At 42.0% G+C, this 13,034-nt stretch overlaps 1 protein-coding gene across 1 annotated transcript in view; it reads right to left on the reverse strand.

The window, feature by feature from the left end:
- nwd2 (NACHT and WD repeat domain containing 2) overlaps window positions 1-13,034 on the reverse strand; it is a gene marked incomplete at its 3' end in the record, with an annotated part of 71,542 nt that overhangs the window by 20,217 nt on the left and 38,291 nt on the right. The window contains exon 3 of the mRNA XM_084043341.1: window positions 10,113-10,229. Coding sequence (XP_083899467.1) covers window positions 10,113-10,229 — 117 coding nt within the window. The remainder of the gene's footprint in view (window positions 1-10,112; window positions 10,230-13,034) is intronic.

Below are 13,034 nucleotides of genomic sequence, written 5' to 3' on the forward strand. Positions count from 1 at the left end.
GACTTGTATTGCTCATCTCCCCTCATGCGGCTCTAGCTGTACATGTCATTGCTGTACGTTTCATTTATTTTCATACGGTAGTACATTTGTAATGCACATACTTTGCCAAGTAAAATGTATGTCCTGTGCATATATATATATATATATATATATATATATATATATATAATTTTCCCCCCCAAACTTTTCATGGCGCGGGCAGCACTTTGAAAAATCCCTGGCACAAATTTTTTTTTGAGATGGGGGGTCCGAAGCCAAAAACATCATTTTGGTGGTCCTTGACATGAAAAAGTTTGAGAACCACTGGCTATTTGTTCCTATAGGCTATTTGTTCCTATAGGCTATTTGTTCCTATAGGCTATTTGTTACTATAGGCTATTTGTTACTATAGGCTATTTGTTCCTATAGGCTATTTGTTCCTATAGGCTATTTGTTCCTATAGGCTATTTGTTACTATAGGCTATTTGTTACTATAGGCTATTTGAAGCGGTTGCTGGGTTTAAGCATTGTCATTGGTGTGCCACTTGAAGAGAGGAATTCCATGGCATGAACATAATCAGGCAGAGGTGAAATGGGGAGAGGTGTGTGTGTGTGTGTGTGTGTGTGTGTGTGTGTGTGTGTGTGTGTGTGTGTGTGTGTGTGTGTGTGTGTGTGTGTGTGTGTGTGTGTGTGTGTGTGTGTGTGTGTGTGTGTGTGTGTGTGTGTGTGTGTGTGTGTGACTGTACTGTACAGTACAGTATGTGTGCCAAATGGACTATTCACAGTTTGGGGTTGCTATGAGTCCATGGAAATCCTCTGTGGCTGCAAGACATGCATTTACTCTAAGCTTCTCCATTCTACTCTCTCTCTCTGTCTCTGTCTCTCTCTCTCTCTGTCTGTCTCTGTCACTCTCTCTCTCTGTGTCTGTTTCTCTCTCTCTCTCGGCAGAGCAATGGTATAACTGAGCAAGGGGTGTAACAGATTTCATTGATTATAAAAGATAATACATTACCTCAGATTCTATACCCCTATGCAAATGTTACCTCTATACATTACCAAGAAAGTCATTTGGGAAATTGAAAGGGACTTTTTCTCTGGCATGGTAAAATGGTTTCTGGGAATGTCCCAAGATTTCCAGGTTCTGGTCTCGTGTGGCAAAAGAAGTGAGTTAATTTATGAAGTCTAAGATCTGTGCAATTCTTATTAGGGCTGCCATCTAAATTAGGTGTAGTAGACCAGGGGTCTTCAACGTTTTTCAGGCCAAAGACCCCCTAGCTGAGAGAGAGATGAAGCAGGGACCCCCTCTACATATTGTGTTGGAGATTAAACTTTTTTGTTTTACTTGGTCTGTACTGGGTCTGTACTTGCTCTTTACTTGGTCTGTATTTGCTCTTTTTTTCCCCTCTACACGATACCTCTTTGCCAAAAATAGCTGATCTACAAGCTCACAACACCTCGCTGTGCGAGGCGTTGTGAGCTTGTAGATCGGCTATTTTTGGCTAACGTTCTCCTCCACAATAGGGATGCTAGAGTTCAAGTGTAAAAAAAAAAAGAGATCCTATCACACAATGATTTGGAGGCCCCCCCTGTAGTAACTCTGAGGACCCCCTAGGGGTCCCGGACCCTCTGTTGAAGACCCCTGTACTAGACCCTAGAAGAGCTAAGCTATACTTAAGCTTCTCTGTGTGGCTAGAAAATGCATTTATTTTAATTGGATTCATGAAAAACCTCCATCAGTGACTCAGTGGTATAGAGAAAGAGAGTACTTCCAATGGAAAGACTCCATCAAAAGAGAGGGTGCCAAATTAAAAGAGAGGGAAAACAACTTTATGAATATATGGCAGCCGCTGATAGAATACTTGCCCAAGGATCTATGTACTCTGATTTATAAAGGATGTGATTAATTGGATTGAAAAGCCCCGGTTGTACTCTTACAATTTGCCTTTTGATGTGCCCTTGTGTGTGGAGTAATGTTTTTTTTATGAATGTTTGACTGTATGTGTATCTATAGTTTCATGGTCATTGTAGTGTGCTGTTTGCCCTTCCTTCTTTTTGTCATTGTTTTTAGTTTTCTTTTTATTGTATGCCTTTAATTTATATCATTCCAGTTTGTCCAACTTCATTTGAATACATTTACATTTATGTCACAACTTTCTGTGAAAAATGAAAAAAAATCAATAAAATGTTATTATTCAAAAATAAATAAAATAAAACATTTGAATGAGATAATATATTTTGGTGGAAAAATACTTCCCCCCCCCACTATTACCACTATCTTTGCACGACATTGTTGTAACACAGTTACGAAAGTCTCTGCATTGATTCGTTAATATATAAAGCATAAAAGATATATAATAAACACTTCTCGATTATTTGATGAATCAAAAGGTAATTGATAGAATAAATGCTAAATGCTGCCCCCATCGGCCGCCCATCTCTGCCCCTCCATTGACACAATGGGAGACGCACTGCCTGGAAGTCACTCATACCTACAGTGTCAACACTGTATCATAGCTATTATTTATTTTTTTTGCATTTTCCCTTCTCTCTCCTCTGAGCTGTGTGTGTGTGTGTGTGTGTGTGTGTGTGTGTGTGTGTGTGTGTGTGTGTGTGTGTGTGTGTGTGTGTGTGTGTGTGTGTTTTGTAACAGTTGTTGTGAGCTGTGAGATCCCCAGAGCATCTTCTCTTTGAAGTGCCCTCGTAGCTGGCTGTGTGTGGGTTGGAGACAGGGTTGCCAGATCTGCTTATTATAATTTCCCGCAAGATTTTATTTGAACATAGCAGATCTACAAGCTCACAACGCGTCGCATCGCGACGCGTTGTGAGCTTGTAGATCGGCTATTTTCAAATAGCTGATGTATATGTTAAAGTGCTCATGTGGCCCATAGTCGCTTCTTTTGGGCTGGTTTTCCTAGACCTGGTTGCTTGCTTCTCTCACAGAATCTGGCAACACTGGCCTGTGTCTAGGTTTAGTTCAAGTAAAGGAGAGAGAGAGAGAGAGAGAGAGAGAGAGAGAGAGAGAGAGAGAGAGAGAGAGAGAGAGAGAGAGAGAGAGAGAGAGAGAGAGAGAGAGAGAGAGAGAGAGAGAGAGAGAGAGAGAGAGAGAGAGAGAGAGAGAGAGAGAGAGAGAGAGAGAGAGAGAGAGAGAGATGCCACTGACTGAACTGTCAACAAACAAGGATGTGTGTCTCTGATCAAAGGCTTCCCTCCATTTCCACGGCTTTGAGCTGAGCTCCACAGTGACCTGGAGCCACAGCCATCCTGTGGCTCATGGAGTTTACATGTGGTTCAAGGTTATTCTAGTTTTACATTTTTCTTTCGTTTTTATATTCAAATTGGTTTCGACATGTTGACAGTTTGGTTTTGATTCATTTGTAAAGTGGGTTTTCTGGGGGGGGGGGGGGTTGTTTTTGAAAAGGCTTGGTTTTAGATTTGTTTGCATTAGTTTTAGTTTTTTGTTGTAATAGATTAGTCAGGGGTGAGATACAACAGATCTACAGTACAAGCTCACAACGGGTTGCATCGAGTTGTGTGATTGCTTGTATACTTTATTGATAGAATACTTTATTAGTCATCAGAAATGTAAACAGCACATGATTTTGAAGATGTTTTTGACAAAGACATATTTTCTCTATGATTAGTTAGTTAGTTTTAGTACATTTTGTAAACACACAAAACCGTTCCAATTAGATTTTTTGTTTTAGTTCAGTTAAATAAAATGTTATTTTTTCCCGATTCTAGTTGTAGTTATTTAGTTTTATAATGACACATTTATAATAACATTGGTTCAGGGACGGACAGCAGCAGCTGCCCAAGGCTTGGCTTTGTACCGTACATGCTCCAGATCTGTGGGGAACTGGGGGGTCGTGGGTGTCGGATCGGGGTCTGGTATCTAAGACTGAACTTTGCGTTTGCGATTGTACAACGATGTGTATATGGGTTTCTTTGTCTGCGGGAGCATGTGTGTGTGTGTGTGTGTATACACGTCTGTTGCTCTATTGATGTTTGTGTGTGTGTGTGTGTGTGTGTGTGTGTGTGAGAGAGATATAGAGAAAAAGTCACAGACCGTTTACAGAGAGAAAGAACAGGGAGCTGTGTGTGTGTGTGTGTGTGTGTGTGTGTGTGTGTGTGTGTGTGTGTGTGTGTGTGTGTGTGTGTGTGTGTGTGTGTGTGTGTGTGTGTGTGTGTGTGTGTGTGTGTGTGTGTGTGTGTGTGTGTGTGTGTGTAACAGTGTTTTTGTGTATCTCCCTTCAACCTGTACAGTGTGTGGAGGCTGAGGTTGGCCGGGGTTAAGAAGGCGAAATTGCATCGGCGAGGGATATAAGCAAGGCAAGAGGGAATGAATTAAATCATTGCAACACACACACACACACACACACACACACACACACACACACACACATGGTACAGCCAGCTAGCCGCATTGACCGTGAGCCTTAGCCTCCTCCATTCAGCTGGGTTGAGGATATTGCAGGATTTTTACAATGATCAAATCGTAATATTACACTCTTTAACTCATTCACTGCCTGAATTATTTCTGGCCGCGTTTGCCCACTGCAAGATTTTTCATTGAAAAAAAAAAGTACTCAGGAGCCGAGATATAGAATTTTTAAGTTAACAAGGAAGTGGATGGGAGTCTAGATCTTCGAAAAATCATATCTCCTTGGTCTTTGGGTCAAATTATTTAAAAAAATGTTTAAAAAAAAGTCGATTTAGTCGTTCTAGGCAGGGAATGAGTTAAGACGCTGTTGCCTTGGCACCGAGTGCCGTGCTACGAGCTTGTAGATCTGCTATTTTTGCAAATCTTTAGAAAAAACTTTTTTTTTCTTCAAAAATAGCAGATCTACTAGCTTGTATATCTGCTATTTATTTAAGTATAAAATAATGTTTATAGCTCAAATCTAAAATGACACAGATGCGTTCCTGCATTGATTGGGTTAAGTGGTCAGATGGGTGGACCGCGAACGCTTTTGAGATTTTCCAACTGGGCCCTGATCCAGAAAAAGGTTGAGAACCACTGCTTTAGTTTATCCCGGTTCAGCTGGGTTCAGCCCTGGCCAAGTTGACTTTAGCACTGATAAGTTCAATTTAGCCCTGCATGCTCTGCTCAGGTCAGCCTATAGCAGACAGCGTTGGCAGCGGGCCATCCCATCAGCACAGCGGGGCAGTAACACATACACACACACTGTAGCACAAGGACAGGCACGCACGCCAGCGGTGGAAAAAGTACTCACATTTTCTACTGAAGCCGATTCTACATGTCTCCTAAATCTCAACAGTTTTCTGAAAAACGTATGTTTCTATATCCGTGGTGCTCAAACTTTTTCATGTCAAGGACCCCCAAAATTATATGTATTTGGCTGCGGACCCCCACCAAAATATCTTGTTCCAGGAACCCCCCAGAAGCAAAGATTTGAGTTAAAAATGTTCGCTCTAAAAAATATATATACATTCAAAGATTTGCACACATTTTCATGCTTTTTAGCTCAAATCTAAAATTGACACAGTTCCAGGTCTTAATGGGTTTAAGTAAAAGTAACAATACTGCAATGTAGAAATACTCTTTTACAAGTAAATGGCCTGTGTTCAAAATGTTACTTGAGTAAAAGTACAAAAGTATTGGCATCAAAATGTACTTAAAGTACCAAAAGTAAAAGTACTAAAATGTTTGAAAATAGCAGATCTATAATCTACTGCTATTTTCAAATAGCCTAGGTATAAAATAGGGCTAAAAATAGGGCTAAAGTGGTTAATGTATGTTTTATAATGTACTTATTGATATCTGCAAAGTAACTAGTAAAGTTTTAAAATAATTGTAGTGGAGTAAAAGTACAATATTTGCCTCTGAGATGTATTGGAGTAGAAGTAAAAGTATTGAAAATTGGAAATACTCCAGTAAAGTAAAATTACCTACAAATTGTACTTAAATACAATACTTTAGTAAATGTACTTAGTTACTTTACACCACTAATGCACGCGTGTAATTTTTTTTTTTTAAATGGAAATTGTAAACTCGCCAGCCTAAAATGTTTATGTCCTCACAAGTAGAGTAATACAAATGTGGCGTGTGTGTATGTGTGTGTGTGCGCCCGTATTTGTATCTGTGTGGGACAGATTAGAGAGCGGCAGGCAGAAAGGATGAGGGTGGGGGGGGGTGTTTGTGAGTGAGAGAGACAGAAGGAAACTAGTGGGTATAAAAAAAGAACGACAATGAGCTGGAGATAAAAAAAATACATAAATATTAGACCTGGGACACCCTTTATTTAAAAACTCTTTTTAGAATCGGCCTCAGGTCTAAATGGGTTCAAATAGATCTAGGAAGGCAGATTATGCTCCCTCCTGGAGGTCAAGGATTCTACCCTTAATGCAGTGGTCCTCAAACCTTTTAATCTCCAGGACCCCCAGTTTGGTACACATTAGACGGACCCCCATAACTGAGTGTGTCAAGGCCTGCTCCGCAACTTTTGGACTTTGACCATATTGGTCAACTTGGACATTTATTTCCCTGTTTGGTTTAGGTCTTTAGTTTCGTCTGCCTGATTTACGTTTACTTGTTTAATTCTGTAACTCTGTGTTTAGTATGTTCTGTGTCTATAGCCTATATCACTGCGTGGATATGAGTCTGGTGCTTCCATGAGGACGTTTTTTTTCCCCAAGGGGCGGGATCAAAACAATGGCACTCGACGCAATTGGTTAGACCTACAACCAACTACCAATTACAGTCTCCCATATTCGAATACTGGGCCCTGATTGGTCACCCACGTCTTCTGGAGCAGGAAATGGATTCTCTATGGAGCGGTGCCAGACCCAAATCGCAGAGTGCAATTTTTTTGTTCACTCGCGGATTCGTCTGGTCCCAGGCTACTGTGTCTAGGCCTGAGTTCTATTATTTTGTAGTAGTGTATATCACCTGTCTTCTCTCCACCCTGATTATTTTGTTCACGCTAGTCACCTGTGTCCTGATTGCCCCAGCCTACCCCTGTGTTGATTGTCAGTTCATTCACCTGTGTCCTGTTAGTGCTGCATCTATTTGATGTCCCCTGTGTCTACAGCTATTGGTCAGTTTGTCATTTTAATGTCAGTGTGAGTTTTAGCGTGAAGGCTGGTGTGCCTTCTGTTCCAGTTTGACTTCATGTTTTGTCAGTCCTGTTGTTTGGGAATGATTTGTTGTTTATTAACCCATTCAATCCGGGAACGCATCTGTGTCATTTTAGATTTTAGCTATAGCCATTATTTCATACTTTGGCTATTCAAAAATAGCAGATATACAAGCTCATAGCGCGGCACCGAGTGCCATTTTAAAGCGATCATTTGTAACTCAAATCTCTGCTTCTTGGGGTCCCTGGAACAAAATATATTTTGAGATGGGGGGGTCCGTGACCAAATATATATAATTGACATGAAAATGTTTGAGAACCACTGTTATTATGGCAACATACGGTTTTCAGAAAACTGTTAGGATTTAGAAGACATTTGTAGATGAGTTCCCGGGTTGAATCGGTTAAACCATTTGAGTTTAACCTTGCCTGCTCGTCCTGTATTTGGGTCCTACTCCACACTCATACCCTGACAGAGCGTGTACAAATGGAACAGAAATGGATCCATGTGTACACACACTCAGAGTCACAGACCCACAAGGGGCTGTTTGGTTCTAGCGATCATTTAGCGAGGGACCCCCCTGGAACCACCTCAAGGACCCCTGGGGGTCCTCCCCCGCCCCCGTAGACCCCACTTTGAGAATCACGGCACCAATGCATAGCTCCTCCTTGTGATCTCTCTCACCTCAATTACAATCCCTAGAAACAGTTCTGTTCCATATGAATAATTTGCCATCAATCTCTCATCATCTCTCTCTCTCTCTCTGTCTCTCTCTCTCTCCTTAGTACCACCAAGGATTGGAATAATCTATAACAGCTCAGTCAAAGTCACCGTAATAAAATATAACAATCAACCTCTCTGTCTAGCGCAGTGGTTCTCAACCAGTGGTCCGGGGACCACCAGTGGTCCCTGGAGGGGTTGCAGGGTGTCCCCAGCGAAATTAGTTAACATAGCGTCACAATCATTATAACGACTTAGCTTTGGCTATTCAATAGCAGATATACAAGCTCATAGAGTGGCACAGAGTGACGCGCTATGATGAATCTATGATGAATCTTGAAAATGTGTGCATATCTTAATAGGTATATATTTTTAAAGCGAACATTTTTAACTAAAATCTTTGATTCTGGGGATGCCTGGCACAAAACAATTTCAGAAGGGGGTCCACGGCCAAATACATATCAATTTGGGGTCCTTGGCATTGAGGAAGAAATGATATGGCTGCTTATATCGAACCTTTATATTTTACCATCACTTATAATACTACTGCAATACATTATGATATTTGACAGCTTGTAAGAGCCTATATGTCTCCACTAGGCCTAATAGCTATTGTTTTAGTACAGCCTATTTTGTTATGGTTCAGTTTGTCCTTGAAGCAGCTACAGTATAACTACGATCTCTGCCCCATGCTCAAGGCAGAACTACCATACCACTGACATGAGTGTTAATGTACTTCTGACCATGATATCATCTACATAAAGCATAATCACCACCACCTAGAATATTGCCTTGGCTCCTCGACTGCCTGATTGATCCAGAATTCCACGACAGCATGAACACGTTTGAGTCTAAAAGTGATCTGTGCAAACCTGAACTTTCCCCAGGATTTCCAACATCCCAAAGGCATCGTGCGACAGAGAAACCACAGCTAATGACAACACATACCCAGACACGCATACACATACACATACACATACACATACACATACACATACACATACACATACACATACACATACACATACACATACACATACACATACACATACACATACTGTACACATACACAGGGCACACAATGACACGTCCAGCTAAGCATCATATAGCGTGGGGAGGGCGGCAGAGGGGCCGCTTTGGAATCAGATGGTTCCCTTTCCGATCCCCGGCTTCCCCCTGGGTTACTGTGAAAGTGTCCTCGAGCAAGACACTTAACACATTAAAACCGGGAACGCATCTGTGTAACCACTTGAACCACTTGTTGTACTTTGGCTATTAACTTTTTTTTTTAAATCAAAGTTATCATGCAAAATAATTTTCATGATAACCCTTTATCATGCAAATCTTTGAATATATATATGTTTTAAAGCAAAACATTTTTACTCAAGTCTTTGCTTCTGGGGGTCCCTGGAACACAACATTTTAGATATGTATTTGGCCATGGACCCCCATCTCAAAATGTTTTGTTCCAGGGACCCCCCCCCCCCCCCCCCCCCGCCTCGAAGCAAAGATTTGAGTTACACATGTTCGCTCTAAAAATGTATATTCAAAGACTTGCACAAATGTTCAACATTTTTCAAAAATAGCAGATCTACAAGTGTTGTAGATCTGCTATTTTTGAATAGCCAAAGAATGACACAGATGTGTACCCGGATTGAATGGCTTAACCCCTAACCGATTGCTCCCGGGGAACAGGTTTGATGCCTTGCAAGGTTACCCCTGCCGTCAGTGTGTGAATGGGAGTGGGTGGGATTGGGCGCCATATACATGAACCGTTTACCATTTTGCGGAAGAGCGTCAGACATCACAGTCACATTAAAGGTGACATCATTGTTCATTACATTCTTCACAGCTCCACATAAATGATGTATTTTCAGCTGACAAAAGACAGTTTCTTTTTTTGTCAAGCGGGAAATGGCACCAAGAGGATCACGCGATTATAAACTACAGACATTTGTGTGGGTGTGGGTGTGAGTGTGGGTGTTTCTTCCAATTCTGTGGAATCTCTTCTACTATCGGTAGCCGCCAAATATGGCAAAGACGCTGTTATTTGTACCCCTAAAGGGTGTGGGAGTATTTGTCCACGATTTGCTGACTGTACATTTTTGACAGCACCTTGTAATATTTGTGTCCTTGTATTGTATCTCTTATGTGGACATAAATAAATGATCAAGTGTGGTGTGTGTGTGTGTGTGTGTGTGTGTGTGTGTGTGTGTGTGTGTGTGTGTGTGTGTGTGTGTGTGTGTGTGTGTGTGTGTGTGTGTGTGTGTGTGTGTGTGTGTGTGCGTGTGCGTGCGTGTGTGTGTTGTACCCACAACAAAGCATGGCCCAGCCGAGGTCTTCAGACATTCTTCCAGAAGCTTCATCCTGAGACGCTGGAGCTCCGGACTGTCCCACTCTTCTGGATCTATTCCCCAGTACAGGTCCACCACCTGGACACACACACACATAAAAATGTTTGTATTACTACTACTACTACTGTATACTTGTGAGGACATCAATATTTTAGGACTGTGATCGTATGAATGATATCTTTACAATTTAGTGCCATTTTTTAACCCTAACCCTAGAGACGGAAATAGCCGCCGGTGTGCAACTAAGGATACATTAGGCAGTTCACCTTTCTGAGCATCAGGTGGCCTCAGGTGGTTAGATCTATATGTTTGATTAAATTCTTATCTTTTTTATTATTAGGGGGCCAGGCACCCCTTTGTTTCTGTTGGTTTCATTATAATTACTAGACCATACCCGGTGAAGGGCGCCCTTCACCATACCCGGTGAAGGGCGCGCGTCCCCTCGTATATATATAAAAATTTGCTATATAAAAGAGCAAAATAGGCTTGCTATTTTCTGTTGCCCTGCAGCAGGCTTGAGTATATTTTTGATGGCATTTTACACCACTAACAACATTAATCAGAGAATCACACGTCTTTGTCACAACTCGTGTTTTGTCTTTTTTAACCAACACAGTACAAAGTACTGGACACACAGATGACACACAGGTCATAGATGACTCGGGTCATAAACCTGGAAATACAGGAAAATAAACATTGTATTACCATATATTCATAGCATATATGATTCACAATTAAACAGCAGGTAATGTAGCACAGTCTATCACAGTAGAACCGAAATAGCAGAAAATGACTACAATACCCATGAGGCATTCTGAACCATGAGCCAACAACGCGTCGCCCCAGCTACCATTAAGTTACAGTGTCCAAGTTACAATACACAAAATACACCAAAATAATACTTTTCAATGGACTACTTGGGTAGCACTGATAATATTAACCACAGTAAGGTTCATAAAGTGTGTTGATGAAACGTTTACATTGTTGATTAAGTCACGATGACGACGTTAGCATTAGCGTTAGCCGCATGCTAGCGCCAAACGTCCGTTAGCTTAGCATCACGCTAACGGCTCATAGTAACTTGGTTTGGCTAATAAACATTAATCCCAACTAACGCCAACACAGTAATGGATGTAAACATACACAGACATGCTTTGGACATTATTATCAGGTTGCATGTTGGTGGTATGGGGTTCGTTTGGTTTGGCCTCGTTTTCATAGACCTCGTTGCTTGTTTCTCTCGCGAAACCTGTGGCCATGTTTCCCATTCAACCCGGAAAAAAACCCTACGTCCGCTGCCACTACTGCTCCCGGTTTGGCTACAATGGGAAACATGGCCACAGGCTGACTAAATAAGCGATTTAAACGGGTAGTTTCGCTGGCGACCTAAAATATTATGCAGCCGACCAAACCTTAAACATCCGTGCGGTTTAGAATCTACCATTAGTTTTGGGATACGATGTATACAAAAGGGTAAACAGCGGAGCCTTGGCGGACGTTCGCCCGATCCTGGAAGAGAACGACATAGAACCGTTCTTTATGGAGCTAATGTGCATCGTGTGTGGGGAAACAAATCTGGAGTGTTTACTTTCCACAGCAGAGAGTGGGCGGGGTCTATGGTGTAGCGTCGGCGTCGGTGTTGCCATGTCCGCCGATTGTAAGCGCTTTAGGGCCAATGTTGGTGTTATAGGGTTCGTTTGGTTTGGCCTCGTTTTCATAGACCTCGCTGCTTGTTTCTCTCGCGAAACCTGGCACACAACGACGCATGCGCAGTTTGATCAAGAGTCCACCCTACCACCGTGAGCTTACTAGAATTATAATAGGATAGGATTCCGCCACTTTTTGCAGCTCAGGCTTAACCGTGCAGTTCCGATTAATGGTCCAGCAGATGTCTCTATTTCCCCTCCTGCTGACTGCAGAAGCATTTACACTCCATTCAAATCAAAGAGGTTTTGGCTGGGCCTTACACTTCATTTTATTACCTAGTAAACATTTTCATAAATGCTTCATGTTTTCAATCGCCAGTTTAAAGTCTTTTTAGCGGTGCCAGCCACTCTACATTTGACCGTGTGTATTTATCCATCCGTCCGTCCGTATGAGCACAGCACCAACAGCTGCAGCTGATTGCAACACATACTGTAGATGCAACCAATTACATTAGATGCAACACAAACAGGAGACACAGTGCACACATGCGCCACTTAAAGACATGCACACACACAACGGGGGCCCTACACAGTCAGCACACTCATCAAATAGACTAGTACCGTCTGAAAACCAGCCTTATCTTTAGTATATACCTTATATGACCATTTAGAATAGCATCTCTGTTAGAGTGGACTTTAAGAACTGTCTGAAATCGGGGCTGAGGAGGCTTGTGCCCTGAGGGAGGCCTGCTCCTTATGATCTGTAATGCTGTTGCTCTGCTGAATCTTTCTAATAATTGACTACACTTCACCTTGACTGGATATGAATATTTTCCATTATATTGTGTGTGTGTGTGTGTGTGTGTGTATGCGTGTGTGCGTGTGAGTGTGTGTGTGTATCGGGTAATAGATGCGAACGCACGCACAAACACACACCACACCTCAACCAAGGCGTGTTTGTCATTTATCAGAATCAGCCTCAGTGGCTCATATAATTCCAACTGCAAACATGCCCTCCTATGGATGGAGAGATGAGTGTGAGCCATCCATTCCTCCTCTAGGAAGGCGAGGCATACCCCAGGGAAGCCTCTGTTATTGCATGGCCTTGGGCTTGACTTCGCAATAACTGTGGTATATAGGTTGCCTCCTGTGGCCAGACCCTTTTCAGTCCAAACAGAAGGGCTGAGCCATATGACTTCAAATCAATATCACGATTATTTCACATTTTTGCCTCGAT

This window comes from Gymnoscopelus microlampas (assembly GCF_963454915.1).
Source record: "Gymnoscopelus microlampas genome assembly, chromosome: 19".
Lineage (NCBI taxonomy): Eukaryota > Metazoa > Chordata > Actinopteri > Myctophiformes > Myctophidae > Gymnoscopelus > Gymnoscopelus microlampas.